This window comes from Sorex fumeus, unplaced genomic scaffold (assembly GCF_029834395.1).
Source record: "Sorex fumeus unplaced genomic scaffold, SorFum_2.1 ptg000122l, whole genome shotgun sequence".
Taxonomy (NCBI): domain Eukaryota; kingdom Metazoa; phylum Chordata; class Mammalia; order Eulipotyphla; family Soricidae; genus Sorex; species Sorex fumeus.
In genome coordinates, this window is record NW_026606179.1 from 26,758,297 (window position 1) to 26,775,948 (window position 17,652).

The 17,652-nt window shown below is 50.8% G+C and overlaps 1 protein-coding gene across 3 annotated transcripts; it reads right to left on the reverse strand.

The window, feature by feature from the left end:
* Positions 1–2,843: 2,843 nt before the first annotated feature.
* Positions 2,844–12,316, reverse strand: PLEKHF1 (pleckstrin homology and FYVE domain containing 1). 3 transcript variants are annotated; one of them, XM_056136647.1, is made up of 2 exons: positions 12,120–12,316; positions 2,844–4,362 (listed from the first exon to the last, which is right to left on the reverse strand). In XM_056136647.1, exon 2 carries the CDS (start codon positions 4,344–4,346, stop codon positions 3,504–3,506), a length of 843 nt encoding a protein of 280 aa, XP_055992622.1. In that variant the 5' UTR covers positions 4,347–4,362; positions 12,120–12,316; the 3' UTR covers positions 2,844–3,503. The 3 variants fall into 3 exon arrangements, with proteins under 3 accessions (XP_055992622.1, XP_055992623.1, XP_055992624.1); XM_056136648.1 differs by having other exon boundaries at positions 12,110–12,316; XM_056136649.1 differs by lacking the exon at positions 12,120–12,316 and adding an exon at positions 11,122–11,223.
* Between the last annotated feature and the right edge of the window lie 5,336 nt (positions 12,317–17,652).

Here is a 17,652-nt window from a genome sequence, read left to right on the forward strand (position 1 = left end):
GTGTGGGGCCCGGACACAGACCCAACTGACCAAGTCCTGCAGCCGGGCAGGCCTCAGCTTCTTTCTGAGGAAAGAACACTGGCTCTCCTAAGAACTCCAGGCATGGGGCAGTGTGGTGGCCAACAGCAAGGCCTTGACCAAGGTTGGCTCCAGAGCACTGCTGGGGAGGGAGGTGAGACCGGAGGGCAGTCTTCCCCAAAGCAAAGCCCCAGCTCAGATAGAGAAGAGAGCACCAAATAAAGGGTGTTTGGAGGATCCTCCCAGGATGGGAGATGCATGTTGAAAGTAGACTATGAACCGAACATGATTGCCACTCAATGCCTCTTTTGCAGACCACAACACCCAAAAGGAGAGAGAGAACAAAAGGGAATGCCCTGCTACAGAGGCAGGGTGGGATGGGAGGGATGGGGGTGGGAGGGATACTGGGGTCCATGTTGGTGAAAAATGGGCACTGGTAGAGGGATGGGTATTTGATCATTGTATAATCGAAACCCAAGCACAAAAATTTGTAAGTCTACAACTGTACCTCATGGTGTCTCACTAATAAAAATTAAAATAATAATAATATTAAAAGAAAAAGCAAAGCCCCTTCTGAGGATGTCCTGGTGGGGGAGACGGTGTCTGATCTTTGGCCCATGCCAGGCTGATGAGGTTGCCAACCAGTCAGAAATGAGATTTCCTGAGGCAGCAGCTTCCACCTTCCAGTCCAGGAGCGCCCGATTCTCCCCAATACCTTCCTCTCTGCCCGCTAGGGGTATGCTCCAGGGCAGCCTCATGCTGGTGGCTGGGGACCTGGTCCACACTCAGCGTCACCGAGGTCAGGCTCAGAAGGTTTTGCTTCCTGGCATCTGCTGCCGTCCATCTGGGGAGGGGACGGCCCTTTAGAGCCGGTGAAGACAATCAAGCTGGTGAAGACTCGAGCAAGAGGATGAAACTGAGACTGCCAGCTCCTGCCCACCATGTGGATGGTTGTAAAGGGGCCACCAATGAGCCTAGCACGCCCCTTGGGAGAGCTCAGTCACTGCAACAGCCAGGCACACAGCCCCTTCTTCAGGGCCTTGGCACACACTGCTGCTGATGGCATCTCCTGAGTGGGTCGCTCACTCTTAGCTCATGTTAAGCTCCTCTTGCCCTCACCTCCCCCACCTCCCAGTCAGGTCTCAGTCTCTGTCCCTTCACTAAGGCCCCTCTCCTTGCTTGTCTGCCCCTCCCTCTTCTCCCTCCCCTCCCCCCCCTGCTCCTGGAGACCAGGGACTTTGTGTCACAGCTGAGTCCCAGCCCCTGGGCAGCATGGGTGAGTGCAGGAATGAGGGGCTCCAAAGGTGGTTGGCATCTGAACTCTTGGGTCCCTTTAATTCCAACCCCCTGAGGTTCAGAAGCAGCAGACTGGGGTGGGAGTGCATGATGGAAGGTGAGCAGGTCTGGGCTGGGATGAGAGTCCAGCCCTGGTAAGAAAGGCATGACCATTAGTCAGACTGCCCCGCTGCCCACTCTTGTGCCCTTGGCATTGTTGCAACCAGTTGTGGAGAGGCTGGTGGGCTGTGCTGAGCTGCGGGCCATCCTCTGCCATCCGGGTGAAGATCCTCTGGTGCTTTTCACACTTTATTACTGGGGCGTTTCCAGGCAAGGCAGGCACCAGGGCCAGGGCCAGCAGCCAAGAAGTCTGTCTGAACTGCTTGCTCCCTGTCCCAGGCCCAGTGCTGTGGTCAAGGGACAGGGCAGCCTAGTCTGGTGTCTGAGAAACTGTCTATTCAGTCTTGAACACTGACCCTCACCCTGACCGGGACTAGTTGATGTGGCTCAGCAGGTGATGGGCTTGTAAATCATTTCTGGAAGCACCTTTGACCCACTCCACCTGGTCCTCTGCACCTTGGACTATACTCTGCCCTCCCTTCGGGGTGGTACTTGTCACCATGCTTGGTGCTTCAGCCCTGGAAGCAGGTCACCCGCTGCCCAGAGGGCCCAGAGGAGTCCATGGGGCTCTGCTTGTGTGAATGCTTAAGATCTGGCTTGAGGGTTGGCGGAGCTATAGTACAGCAGGGAGGGTGTTTGCCTTGCATGCGGCCAATCTGGGTTCAATCCCTGGCATTCCATATGGTCCCCTGAGCACCTCCAGGAGTAATTCCTGAGTGCAAAACCAAGAGTAAGGCCTGAGCATTGCCAGGTGTGATCCAAAAGGAAAAAAAAAAATAGATGAGGCTTGAGGACAATTCACCAGCCATGGATCAAGTCATGGAGGGCTTTCAGCACTGTGCTGGTTTGGGCAGCTTCCCTAACTAAAGTCACTACTTCCAGCTGACAGTAACCCTCCTCTAAGCCGCAGTGGACTCTGCTCCAGGCCAACTGGATAACTGGGAAACAACTAGCATGGACAGTTCTGCAGGATGCTGTCTTAATAACCTTCAACTCAGCATCCAGGCATTAGGAAAGACATGACTGTGCTAGTCCAGCACACTTGCTCGGAGCAAGGCCAGTGGCTGACCCTGGACCATTTGGCAACAGCATCACCCCCTAGGCAGGCTGCCTGGGAGATGGGTATTCCTGGAAAGCCCAGACTGAGGAAATAAGGGCTCCAGGTTTCCCTTGCTCACTATCTGTTCATTCAGAGAACTCCCCCCCGCCCCCGGCCCCTTATGGCAGGGGATAGGGCTGCAGATCTATCGCCCCAGGACTAGTGCCACAGGACTGACACAAGGCTGTGTCCTCAGGGCATCTGCCAAGGTATGGCAAGAGTGTCTGTCCCCATGTGCTGCCACATTCCCAGGAACACTTGGCATGGACATTCGCCACCTAGTGTGGTTCCAGCCTTCAGTGAAGCCAGTGAGGAATAATCTTAGACCATCTGAGTCGGTACATTTTTTATTTCATTAATCTGGGCAGATTTCTGTCACATGCAATGAAGAGTCCTAACAGAAGCCACTACTTTTGCCAGTCACTGGGTGAGAGAAAGGAGGGAATGAGGGGTAGTACATACCCGAATGGAGGGAAGGTGCAGCCAGAGGCCTGGGCAGGGCACCTGGGCTGTGGGTAAGGCTGCAGTTGGGGCCTCGAGGGCAACACATTATAGCAGTCTCTTGCCTGGCCCTGGGGAGCTCATGTGTCCTGCACCACCAGGCAGGTGGGTACCAATGATGAGGTGGGCAGGCCTTCCAGCATTCCCAGTCCTCTCTGACATGCGCTGGCGTCTCAGAGCAGTGGGGAACTCACTCTAGTCCCATCTCCTTCTGCCCCCTGGGGTTTGCTCATTCAAAGGCTAGCCAGGGACAGAGCTTGTGGGGATGAGAAGTTGCATCTGTTTCCAAGGTGCCTGGGGGTCCTGGGGTTTGCGGAGTAGGAAGAGGATCTAGGAGGATGTCAACATCTAGCAAAAAGGCACGGGGCCAGTCCAGAGGGAAAGTCACTTCTATAGAGTCTGCCACCCTCAGGGGAGGAGGCTGGGGGGATGGGTGCACGAACTTGGCGCAAGCACCAGGATGCACTGCCCTCCTGTCAGCAGGCCCGGGTCAGCTGTGAAAGGATGACCAGGAGATGTCTGACCCATAGAACTTCACTTGGCCAGCCCAGTCGCCATCCCCAACTCCCTCCTTGTCTTCATCTGAGTCATCATCATCCCCACTGGATGCTGTGCAGACAGCCCCAGCCAGGTGGGTCAGCTGCCCAGGGGAACCCATGCCTCGATCCTCCTCCTCATCCTCCTCCATCTGTTTCTGGGTGGCCAATTCCCGGTAGCAGAGGCTGCAGACGCGCAGAGGCTTGGGGGAGAGGCGCGGCAGGAGGAAGCGCTCCCGGGAGCACTCGGCACAGACCACAAAGCCACACTTGCGGCAGTGGTGGCGCCGGGTGATGGTGGAGAAGCGCGTCTGCGTGCAGCGCATGCAGATGTCCGTGGCCTTGTCGGGGATCCAGGGCGCTGCGTGTTCCGTGCTGGGTGGGCGGCCCGTGGCCAGCAGCTGCCGCCGCACGCACTCCTCGATGTGGCTGATCCACTCCTGGCGCTCTGTGGTGGAGGCGGCCGACACCACGAAGGACTTCTTGGCCGTCTTGATCATCCAGCGGTTCTTGGCTTGCAGGGTCTCAGGCAGCAGCTCCAGCGTCACCTCCTCCAGGGGGATGATGTGCTGGCTGCGGTACTTGCGTTTGTTAAGCACGATGCTGCCGTACACTAAGATGTCATTGAAGAGGAAGAAGATTCGAGGCTTGGCCTTCTTGCGGCACTCCTTGGTCAGCACGCCCTCGCCCAGGAGCACGCGGCCGGGCAGGGCCAGTGGCTGCCCTGATGCCCCAAAGCAGTTCTCGACTGCGGCAATGCGCTGGCTGTTGATCTCCGTGTTTGCCAGATAGTCCATCTTCCCTGGGGATGGGCTGCGGGAGGAACGGCAATAAGGTTTTAGCTGTCACAGGCTGCGGGTGAGGACCATGCTGACCACACCCCCAACCTGCAGACTCCCTGAGCCAGTCAGCCCAGGCAATATCCCTCTGCACCCAGTGGGCCCACCCACCTAAGAAACTTGACCCCTGGGATTGGAACTGGGGGGGGGGGGGGGGGAGGGGCTGGTGGTGGAAGCTGACTCCCCTAACTTTAGCAGCAAAGTTGTGAGAGAGAACAGGCCAGAACTCTGGGCAGCAGAGCCATACCCCAGGGGACTTTGGAGCACGGCTGGAACGTGGCTGAGTGGTACTAGGGGCCAAGGAGCAGAAAAGTTGAAGTGCTGAACTTCAACTTCCACTAGATGCTCCCAAGGCATTACATAGCCAGAACTTTGGACATGCACCGGGTGGAAGGGTGGAATGTGACTCTACCCCATCACCGACTCCTTAGCCACCAAGCCAAACAGTTACAGACCCTGTTACCACTGACTCAGCCTGTTGGCCCAGGCATCTCTGGCTGCCATCACGGGCTGCATCCTTTCTCTAGAGAGAACATCTCTCAAGTCCTCATACAAACCTAGGAGGCAGACTCCTGCCTGGATAGGAGGGACATTGAGGCCCTGATATTAAGTGGGAAGCCCAGGGTCCTGGAGACAGAAGGCACCACTCAGAGTTCCAGCTCAGGCAACATTTCCCTGCAGCCAGGTCATGCTGCAGTCCGTGGCCTAAGGGTCAGAGATGGCCCTCAGCCTGTTTTTTTTTGTGAATAAAGTTTTATTGGCAGGTGAGAAATAATGCCAATAAACCAGCAGAACCTGGCAAGCTACCCATGGCATATTCGATATGCCAAAAACAGTAACATTAATAGGTCTCATTACCCTTAACCTGAAAGAGCCTCAAATATGGCAGCATTGGGAAAGACGAGTAAGGAGAGGCTGATAAAATCTCAGGGCTGGGACGAATGGAGACATTACTGGTGCCCCCTCGAGTAAATACATGAACAACAGGATGACAGTGATACAGTGATACAGTGAAAGTTTTATTGGAACATACCACTCTCATTTACAGCAGTCTGGCTGTTTTCACACTGTAAAGGCAGAGCTCAGTAGTGGTAATGTCACCATGGGGCCACAAAGCCTACATGTTTTCTAACTGTTCTTTCCAGGAGTTTATTGACTCCCCACCCCTCGCTGTGATATTATTTATTTATATCTTATTTCCATGATATGTTATTGTCTCTCCATCGTTGGCTCAAATAATTGCTATTTTCCAGACTTAATTCTAGGCTCTTAGAAAGAGAAAACTTTTCTTGTCCAGTGCTATGTACCCAGCACTTGAGCACTGCCAAGCACCTAGTGGATATTTTTTAAGAGGTTAGTGAATCAATGAACCTTCGCAAACTCTCCAATCAGGGCCCAATATGGTGCAAAACATGATTCGGTTCTTACTTCTTTTTTTTTTCAGTTCTTACTTCTGAGGAGGAAGATAGCACAGGCTATCTTGGGCTGGAGCGATAGCACAGCAAGTAGGGCATTTGCCTTGTACCCGGCTGACCCTGGTTCGATTCTTCCACCCCTCTCTGAGAGCCCGGGAAGCTACCAAGAATATCTTGCCCGCACGGCAAAGCCTGGCAAGCTACCCGTGACATATTTGATATGCCAAACACAGTAACAACAAGTCTCACAATGGAGATGTTACTGGTCCTGTTTGGGCAAATCAGTGAACAACGGGAGGACAGTACCAGTGATAGTGACTACTGAGGAGGAAGCAAGTGGAAGCTACCCCATCAACAGCATTTGTTGTTGTTGGGCTGGGTCAAGCTCATCCTGCACTGTTTCTAGGTCACCCTGGGTCACACGCAGTTCAACATGTTGGATTCCCCGTGGGATGCCAGAGAAAGTCCCAGCATAGAGACTGGATACATAGCACAACAGGAGTGCTTGTCCCCAAGTCACATACCACTGGTCCTCTCAAGACCACAAGGTGTACTTAGAAATGCTGCCCACGTCACCTCATCAGAACTGCTATCTTGAGGTTGATCTTGGCTGTATGCTGCAAACTTAAGTGTCTGATCAGTGTCAGTCTGAGGTCCTCTGCCCACTAATCACTGGTCCCTGATATGAATCATCCGGCAACATTCCAGAGCTATCCTCGGCTAAGTTTGGAGGCTTGGGATGGGTCAGATGAGAGATCAATGAGGAGGAACTCAGAGTGCCCTAAAAGGAAAGCTGAGGTGTTCTCTGTAGCAGAGACCCAGAGAAGACCAGAGATAGGGAAAAGGGCAAAGCCCAGGTTCTACTCACACAGTGGAAGACGGTCTGATCTACATGAGTCAACATGGAGTGACAACAGACATTAAATGTTAACTGAGCCAAAGCAACCTACGAAATGATAGGCAGAATGCGATGCCATGATTCTAGAAATAATACATCCCCAAAGTGTTCAAGATTATACCTATGAATAATAATAGGTAGAATGGACCTCACTTCTGAGGACAGCTCTTAAGAAAAAATATAGGGGGTATGGTGTCTTCAGTAGGTCAACCTGTACCTATGGGGCAAGTGCATCAGCAGCCTAATGGTGCCTTCAGGCTTGCTGATACTCCAAAACTGCCACTGTGCCTATGGCCAGACCCCAACAACTCGGGACCAAGTTTACTAAGAAATTAAACAGTCAATGTATGTGGGTAGGTACGTGGGAGTCATACCCACAAACCACCTTCATCTCAGCTATACAAGGTCCTTTATTGGCCTTATTTCAGAGACTCATAGATAAATCTTGAAAGAGATCAAAAGCCACAGTTAATCTTGGACCCGAGCATGGCTGAACAGACAGAGGTGATCGGAGGAGGGTGGGTTGTCCTGGTGGCCTGCCCAAGCAGAGCCCCCTGCAGCCACTTGCTTCCACAATCCAAAATTGCTGCCATATCCCCAGCCTGACTCCACGGTCTCAGGATGGACTTCACCAAGATATAATCTGCTGAAAATTCTGGTATGTGTTTTTTGCGACTGAAATCTCAAGGCTTTTTCAGAGTTGAGGTGGGTTACCTCCCCCCACTTCCCAATACACATGAAAGCACTGGAAGTCACTCCCACGAACCAACTCCAGCATCACTCTGTAAGGTCTACTGCCGGCCTTGCTTCAGAGACCCCTAAATAAATCTCAAAAGAGATCAAAAGCTGCAGTTAAGCTCGGACCCATGCATGGCTGAACAGACCGGGGTAAATTGGAGGGGGGCAGGTTGGCCTGTGCCCACCTAAGCAGAGCCCTCGGCAGCCACATGCTTTCACAATCCAAAATCGCTACCATACCCCTAGCCTGGCTCCACCATCTCAAGATGGACCTCACCAAGATATAACCTGCTGAAAATTTTGTAAGGTGGATCTTAGCGCACCAACATCCTTGGCCCAGAGACACAGCAGCATTCCCGGAAGACACCACAGCACCAGAGATCTCTCCAGGTCCCATACTGAGCCAATTTCACGGGGGCACCCAGATGGAGGAGGTGCGCTCTTCCTGCTTACTCCAGATGGAATCTCGGTGACCAAGAGCTTCCACAAGCAAGACCCAGGTATGCGGGTTCCAGGACTAATCTCCAGGCTGCATGGCGACAGAGGACCAGGACTTTCCCTCCCCAGGTCCCTGCCCGCCCAGCAGACTGGCTGTCACACCCACAATTTGCCCCTGGGTGCCATCTTAGAGCACCAATAGCCCTGGCCCAGAGACTCCAATTGAATCCCACAATGGATTAGTGCCGTACAGAGATGTTTCTGGAACCCAACCATTTACAATCTAGAAATTTACATTTACAATCGTGGCTGTGCAAGCTCTCATGATATTCAAAATGAGCAATGGAAAATAAATTATCTAGCATCTGCCCCTGACAGGTAGGCTTAAATGGCGGTGGGAAAATTCGAGCGAAACATAATGCCCCAAATTAGAGAGAGAGTATTGGGGAAATTGTCTGCCATAGAAGCAGGGTGAGAACTGGGATGTGGGGGGTATATGGGGGAAGGATACTGGGGACATTGGTGGTGGAAAATGTGCACTGGTGGAGGGATGGATGTTCCATCATTGTATGACTGAATCTCAAACATGAAAGGTTTGTAACTCTCACACGGTGATACAGTTAAAAAAAAAAGAGTAATGTGGAGTTCATGCCCAATTCAATCAGCTTAATCAATGGCTGAACAAATAGCAGTACTACTACATTACTGAAAAAAAAAAAGAAAAAATATAAAGCAATAACAGAGTTGGTGAATGTGGAGAAATTGGGATTCTGTGCTCTATGTGCAGGAATGTTGAATGTATTGCCTCTGCCATGGAAGAGTTCAGAAGTTTCTGAAAATATTAAAAATAGAAGTTCCACATAATCCAGCAGTCCTACAATTAATTAGGTAAACATCTAAAAGAAGCTAAAAGAGGCTCTTGAAGAGGGATTTGCACCCCCATGTTCATAACCACATTATTCATCTGAGCAGCTACATGCCTGTGACTGCAGATTGAGAAGCAGAATGCAACCCCACATGCTCGGTGTGGTGTAGCCTGAGGAAGGAAGGTGATCCTACATGCCTGTGACTGCAGATTGAGAAGCAGAATGCAACCCCACATGCTCGGTGTGGTGTAGCCTGAGGAAGGAAGGTGATCCCAAGTAAGCAACGCATGCTCCAGTAGGTGAACCTGGAGGATGCAATACTCAAGGAAGTAAACCAATCACAAAATGGTCAAAGGAGTAGAACTCCATGTATACCGGGACCTATAGGAACTAAATTCAAAGAAACAGGAAGTAAAGCATGGTGGTTATCAGAAGCCGGGGGGTGGGGAACGGAGACTTGTTATTTATTGCATATAGGATTTCAGTTTTATAAGATGAAAAGAATTATAAAAACTTGTTTCACAACAATGAAAATACTTTTAACACAAGAAACTTGAAAATGGTTAAGAACATTTAAAAAAAATGGTGTAGGCTAGAGCGATAGCACAGCGGGTAAGGTGTTTGCCTTGTAAGCGGCCAACACTGCCGACCCGAGTTTGATTCCTCTTCCCCTCTCGGAGAGCCCGTCAAGCTACCAAGAGAATCTCGCCCGCACTGCAAAGCCTGGCAAGCTACCCGTGACGTATTCAATATGCCAAACACAGTAACAGTTGTCACAATATAAACAAAATCAGGAAAATGTGTCCAGGGGTGGGGATTGGGAGCTAGATGTAACCCAGAATGGAGAGAACAAGTATGGTTTCACCTTTCTTTCTACTTAGAAAAGGAGACAGAAAAATGTCATCTAATCTTAGTACCAATCAATTCTAGGTAGCAGGAACATGAGCTTTCTTTTCTTTCTCTTCTTCTAATTGAAGATCTTCAAAAGGATAGTGCCTGGGTGCAAAATTCTGAACCTCAACAGCAGGGGATGCCAGCCTGCAGGGCACACGTGGATGAGGTCATGGGGTTACTCCTCTGGGCCTACCAGAAGCTGAGGCACACCCATGTCTCAAACAACCTCACAGAACTTGAAACACCAGGCCTATCACAGTTGATCACAGGAGAGAGAGAGAGAGAGAGCGAGAGAGAGAGAGAGAGAGAGAGAGAGAGAGAGAGAGAGAGAGAGAGAGAGGCAGCTGACCCCATCTGCCTGTGGCATTTGGAGAGGCCAGCTAGGTCAGGTCCTCATTAGGTGGCATGGAGGACATGGGCAGGGTCTAGGGTAGGGAAGTGCAGTGGGCAGTGACACTGTTACCAGAGAGGAGGGGATGGACCTACAGTCTCATATTTCTCAGGGCTCTCTATAAAGGACTTGCATGCTGATCTGTGACTGACAGCCCCTCCTTGCCCTTGTTGCCGGGCTGCTAATGCAGGGGATGCCCATGTTCCTGAAACCTGTGGTGCCAAGCACGGTAGGACGAAGCCTGGCACGGGGTTTCAGAGACTAGTTGGAAGAAAAAGCACCTCGCCAAACTCAGGGAACGAGTCAGGATTGTGACCCTTGCGTCTAGCCCCGAGTGGACAGGGCTGATTTATCCTCTGGCCTTCCTTCCAGCCATCCCCAACACAGGACATCTGATTCCATGTCCTCCTGACCTCACATTCCAAGGATTTAACCAAATCTTACCCTGTGCCCAGCACCAAGTTAGAGCAGGGAGCCAGGCCCTACTGGCCTGGCCCTATCACAGACAGCCCTACTGCTGGACAGCCAAGCTGGAAAGTCATCAATAAGATAATTTCTGATTGTGAAGATTAAGTTCCATGAACATAAAGGGTAAGTGCCAGGTCACAAAAGCCTGGTTGAGGAAGCACCCCCTCCCCCCCCCCCCCACACACACACATACACACTTTGTCACTGTGAGGATCAGTCACAGTCTGGTCCTGGGACAGCTTTAGAACTGAGCTCAGAGAACACACAGAAAAGTAAACGAAGCAAGGTGCAAGGTGCTGCAGGGACAGTCTCAGAGGCTCCAGGCTAAAAGGATTGGAATTCTTCTCCACAATCCATTGTCATCTACTTCCACAGAGCTACCCTGATGCCTCGTCCAGGCCTCTATTTCCTGGAAGGCTTTCTTCCACGAAAAACATAGCAATGTGGAAAGTCACCAGGCTCAAAGGAAAGCATATTGCTAAAAAAAAATATTTCTTTTAATCCTCAAACATTGCATTAGGCTAATTCCCCAATCATCAAAGTCACTGCCAAGATCCCAGTCCTGCTCCAAAATAACTATGAGCCCCTGAAACTTACTGACCAGAGATGGAAAGACTCCAATTACCTGGTCTTGGCTACCCTGGCGCTCTGGCTGAAGTCATCTTTCAGATGGCACAGACTCCAGTATACATTATATGTCCAGGAACACCCAGCAAGTCATGGAAAGTACAGCCAAGAGTGACCCCACGGAGGATCCTCCCCTCCCTAGGCCTCTGACCTTCTTCCCCAGAGACAACAGGTCATTTTTTTTTAATTCCGAAGAATTTTATGAGATTCACTGATAGCACAGCGGGTAGGGCGTTTGCCTTGCACGTGGCCAACCTGGCCAACCCTGGTCAGTTTAATTCCTCCGCCCCTCTTGGAGAGCCAGGCAACCTACCAGAGTATCTCGACCGCTCTGCCAAGCCTGGCAAGCTACTCGAGACGTATTTGATATGCCAAACACAGTAACAACAGGTCTCATGATGGAGACTTTACTGGGCCCGCTGGAGCACAGTGCTGCCTCAGTGCTTAAGAATTTCTTTGGGCTGCAGAGATCAGGAGATCAAGTTTCAGTGACCAGGAAGCTCTGCCCGCACCTGCAAAGGAGGCTGACGACACCTGCCTCCCGAGAAGAGGGGTGAAAACCCAAAGAGGTTTTCTTTGTTCTCCGCTCCCTCTCCCCGCACCCCCCCCCCCCGTTCCCCCTCCCCACATAGGAAGACCTAAAGGGAAGGAGATTCCAGTAGTTCTTTCTGGGCAGTGCCAGATGTAGAGCACACCCGGCCTGGCCCCGCTCGCTTGTCCAACTCTCACGAACGGGTCACCAGGTGTCTTCTGCGAGGGCGAGCTCAGAGAAGGCCCAGCTGGGAAGCCCGGCCACCCTCCCTCTCCCTCTCCCCCGGGTGGGAAGAGTTGCCCCAGCCAGCCCAGCACTCCGGAGCTTGCAGCCCGGGGAGGGTCCCAAGGAGGCCCCAAGACCGGGGTCAGGCCCGGAACACAAGTTAGTAGGTAGCTGCAGTGCTTGGGGCAGGCCTGGGGCGCACCCCCGGGGAGCCCCAACAGCGCCTTACGTGTTCTTACCGGAGCCCCAAGAGCGCCTTGCTCTCCTCTGTCCCGAGCTCCAGCAGAGCCGCGAAGATCGCTGCAACGCTCGGGTCAACGCAGATGCGCTGGGCCCCGCCGCTGCTCGGGGCCGGCGTCCGCGTCCCGTGCTGCAGAGTCCGCGCCCCTGGCCGGCCGCGGGGATCTGGACGGCGTCGGCCCAGGCCGGAGCACGGCGCCGCTCCCACCCCGCCGCTGCCCCCGCCAGCCGGGACACGCCCTCGCGGCCACTCGGCCAACCGGGCGGAGCCTGGCCGCCAACTCCGGAGTCCGGCTGCGCCAGCGACGCGCGCGGGCGGCGCGGCCGAAGTTTAGAGCCGGGGTGCAGGGAGCGCTGCCCCGCCCCTAAGGACGCCCCTTGACTCACGCTAGCACCCCGGCCTCGGCCTGCACCCAGGCCGCGGTCACTCTGCTGGAGACGGCTTCCTGGACCCAGGCTGAACGGGACCCGAGGGCGGGGATGCGGGCCAAGGGAATAATCCGGGAGGAGGGGAGGGAGGGAGGGGGCGGGGTGGGGGGAGGGAGGGGGCGGGGCGGGGCGCAGGGGATAATCGGGCGGGGACCAGGGCATAATCGGGACGGGGGTCCTTGACATTGCAGTCTGTGCCTTCAGCTCCCTCTGGCGACCCTGCCTGCTGCTAGCTCTCACGGTCCCCCTCTCTCATCAGTAATATTAATAATTAGCACTTTAAAAGTCAGCATTCTAGGTACCTCGTATGTTAAAGTTTTTACAGTAAAAGCTTTCCAACGTAGGCAGAAAGAAAAAAAAAAAAGACAATTTAAGAGTTCCATGTACCCAGCACAGAGTCCCAACATGATCAACAAGTTAGGCATGCCCTCCCCTCTTCATCCATTCCCATCTTCTGTTACGCAGATGGAATCCTAGGGTCTCACAGCTCCGAGGACTGACTTAGCCTCACTTGGATTTCACGCAGCACTTTATCTCGCATTGACTTCTTCCTGTTCTTCACTACTACACAGTTCTTCCACCTCTGGGCCTTTGCACTTGCTTCATTCACACCTGCCCACAGTTCGTCTCACTCGCCTCCTTCCTTGTCTCACTCACCCAAACTCCTGCTCTCCCAACTGAGATAACTAGGCAGCCACTCAGATGTGCCTCTTGAATCACCAAGTAATGCTGGGTTTGTGGAAAGTTTAACACTCCTTCTTTCCTCCCTCCCTCCTTCCCTCCCTCCCTCCCTCCCTCCCTCCTTCCCTCCTTCCCACCCACCCTTCCTTCCTTCCTTCCTTCCTTCCTTCCTTCCTTCCTTCCTTCTTTTTTTTCTTTATTTCCTTTTTTCTTTGCGTGATCTTTGGTAAAAACAAGAATGGGGGTGGGGGGGTGGACCGGTAAGTAGGGCGTTTGCCTTGCACCCGGGTTCGATTCCCAGTATCCCATACGATCTCCTGAGCACTGCCAGGAGTAACTCCTGAGTGCAGAGCCAGGAGTAACCCCTGAGCATCACTGGGTGTGAACCAAAAAGAAAAAAAAAAACATAAGAATTTTCTTTGAGATATAATTGACATGACATAAAGTTATGTACGTGTATAAATATGAATGCGGTATATACAAATGCAACATATAGATCCAAGTTTGTATCTATAATTGCACAATTGTCTCGCTACAAATTTTTGGGTCCTTATTTTCTTGCAACTATTGCAATAGTCAAGGAGCTGTTTGTAAATAAATCCCAAAGACAAAGAATCATTCATCCAAGAAGCAACTCCAACAGAAGCCTGTGTCCAGAAAGCCCCAGACTCCTCATTCTGCAGTCAGCCGCCCCCAGCAGGGGCCAGCTGTGGGTGGAAAGGCTGGGTGGGGACTATCCTCCTCCAAAAGGGGAAAAACTTGTGACTCAAGGAAAGGCAGGGTTGAGTCAGCCAAGCCACAAACTATGGAAAAAATGAGATCCCTCTGAGGCTTTTTCTCTCCTCTGGTAAGAAACAGTTTCTGAGGAAAAACTGCTGTCCAGACTGCAGGAAGCAGAGTTTCAGGAGAGGCCAAGGCTCAGAATTTTCAAGTGAAGAGTCCCAGCTCCCATCTCTGTGGAAAATGCCATTGTTATTGGGTCACTTCCAAATTCTGTCCTTGTGGTAAGCACTTCCTTGCATCTGAATCTGACCCTGTCAGCCTTGGATTTAAGAAAACAGTCAGTAGGGTGCTTGCCTTGCATGTGACCGACATTAATTTGAACCTGATATCCCATATGGTGCCTGAGCCTGGCCAGGAGTGATCCCTGAGCACAGTGCCAGGAGTAAGCCCTGAGTGCCATTGGGTGTGACCAAAAAACAAAACAAAAACAAAACCCTAAGGCAGCACAGAGTGGAAAGGTGTCAGGTTAAAGTAAATGTTTCGGCCAGAGAGAAAACAATGGGACAAAATATTAATAGTGATGACTCCAGGCCACACATCAACATTCTTTCCCTCTAGAAGGCCAAATATCTTGGGGCTTGTGAGCTAGCTGGGATCTCTGCCATGGAGGAATAGACAGTGCACCGAGGAGTGGCTTCATTGACTGTCACAGCGTTTTCCTGTGTTATGAAATAGTATTTTTGTGAGTTTCTTTTTTCAAACATTTACAAATGGGAAAGCATTTCTTTCTTTTTCTTTTCTTTTCTTTTTTTTTATTTTTGCTTGCCATAATTTTTTTTTTAAATTTTTATCAGTGAGACACCATGAGGTACAGTTGTAGACTTACAAATTTTTGTGCTTGAGTTTCAATTATACAATGATCAAATACCCATCCCTCCACCAGTGCCCATTTCCCGCCACCACGGATCCCAGTATCCCTCCCACCCCCCATACCCTCTATCCCATCCTGCCTCTGTGGCAGGGCAATCCCTTTTGTTCTCTCTCTCCTTTTGGGTGTTGTGGTTTGCAAAAGAGTGCATGCCATAATTTTATTGAAGCTGATAGCAGATAATCCAGGTCATAGGTTAAGGAAGCTTATTATAGCAAGAAGACAGCATGTTTTAGACCTGAGGCCTTGTGCCCTTAGGATGAAAGAAGGGAATCTGATGGCACCCAAGAATTCAGTGCTTATCATACACATTATATGGAGAAACACTGAGTTTCACAAACTTGAATCCTTTCTTATGGGAAATAGCCTGATGGAACTTTGTCTTGAGACATACCACCTTTATTTATTTAAAAAATTCTTATTAGTGAAACACCATGAGGTACAGTTGTAAACTTACAAACTTTTATGCTTGGATTTCAGTTATACAATGATCAAGTACCCATCCCTCCACCATTCTCCACCACCAATGATCCCAGTAGCCCTACCACCCCCCACCCCATTTTCCCCCACCCCGCCCCACCTCTGTGGCAGGGCATTCCCTTTTGCTCTTTCTGAGAAAGTATTTCTTATGGGTCATAAAAACAGGCCAGCTTTTGCAGGTCTCGGCTTAGGAATATTTATTAAATTTAACTTGCAATTTCAAAACAAAGTTTTGAAAATATCCAAAACAAAACATCGAAAGTTTTTTTTTTTTAAAGAAGTGCTATTTGTAATAGCAGATCTCTGAAGTAGGTGGGTATTTGGGGAGGTGGGTGGGTGGGTGGCGGGCTGGCAGTAAGTTCTTGGGATGTAATAAAACCAAGATGGAATTTGAAGGAGGTATCTGTCACTAGCCCTCGAGAAGCTAGAAGCACTATTGCCAGACCCACTTTGTGGACACAGAAACTGACTCGGATAAGGCTCTAACTTGGCACAGGGAGGGAAGGATGAAGCCCCTCTGGAGAGAAGAGGCTCCAGCTGGAACAAAGAGTTGTGATAAGTACAGGAAGGAGGACCGCTGAAAGTTCAAAGTTCTTCCTTTATGTCAAAACCCTGATCAACTTTCATATCCACAGAAAACTCCAGACCAACTTGAAGAATATCCATATATAAGCCAGTCCTCAAAGCCTTTCAAGGCTTTCTCCACTTCTGGAGAAGTTCACTCTCTCTCTCTCTCTCTCTCTCTCTCTCTCTCTCTCTCTCTCTCTCTCTCTCTCTCTCTCTCTCATCATACACTCTAAATATAAGCTGCTTTACTTCACTGTTTGACTGCTCCCAAAGTCCTTTTCTGTATGGGCCAGGCAATGGACCTGAGAAGCGTGAGTATGGTTTATGCACTTTTCTTTCCCGCAAAGAGCAATTCCTCATTCAAATTTGAGTCCATGGCTCATTGAGAGGCCAGTGGTGGGGATCATCTCCCGTGCCATTCGTAACAAGTGGACTTCAAGTACAGCTCGTGGTGCTGCTGAGCTTGAGGTCTGCACCATGCAGGGACTCATCACAGATTTTTATCAGCTCTTGATTTCCCCAGGCTTTCTGGGTGACTGAGGTAGGGAGAGGGTAGCAGTAGACTCCCTCCTTGAGGCTGCTAAATCCCCCTCCTCAAACTTCACTATAAGTCACCTGCAACACCTTGAGTTTCAGTTTGAGGTTGAGGTTGAGTTCAAACTTGTTTGAGTCCCGTGTTTCTCCACACAGCTTTAATGCTAATGTATCAGAGACTGAGTTTCAAACCCAAGGATGTGTGGGTCATGTGGGAAATATTTCTACTCAAATCAATACAAAGGTTGGTTTTAAAGGAGGAAGCCCAGAGATATTTGGAAAGCTGTCTTCAGAAGCAAATCTTGAAGACTGACTGTTGGGGTCTTGGGCTTGGCCATGAGGCGCATTTGTGCTGCTGTTCCACAGTAACTTCCTCTCCATCTCCTGCCTCTCTGCAGTGTGTCACTTTATTCCTGTGTGTGCCTTGTGTTTGTCATTCACAATTTACACATTGTCCTCTTGTTTGTGGGGGTACTATACCTGTTTCCCATCATGGGTTTCTCCGTGGGGCTCTAACCAAACCAAAGAGGTAAATTAGAAAAATGAAAAGAGAGACATTGTCCCTTGAAGAATGACTCAGATGGTTGAAAGAAATTTAATGTTTAAATATAATTCACAGAGCACATTCTCAGACCCTGGTTTCTCAAATAAGGTCAATCCAAGAGATTTCTGACATCTCTCCACCCACATTTACCCAGCAGTAATATTCCCAACTTACCACTCTTCCCAACTTATCGCTCCAGCCCCCAGCACAGCGGTAGGGCGTTTGCCTTACAAGCGGCCAACATGGCTGACCCGAGTTCGATTCCTCCGCCCCTCTCGGAGAGCCCGGCAAGCTACCGAGAGTATTCGATATGCCAGACACAGTAACAACAAAGTCTCCAATGGAGACGTTACTGGGCCCGCTCGAGCAAATCGATGATCAACGGGAGGGCCTTTACCTTTACCTTTACCTACCGCTCTTTGGTACTAGTTGTATAACAGATTATTACTAAGATTGTTATAATCAACAATACCATTATTTGGATATGCACAAATGCAAAGGGAACTGCCTCACAATGACCCTTAGGATGGGCTCACTGAAGTAGACAGAGATGGGGAGAAGGAGATTGGGAGTGTGTGTGTGTGTGTGTGTGTGTGTGTGTGTGTGTGTGTGCACGCATGTGTGTCCTGGGAGCCTTATGAAAAGA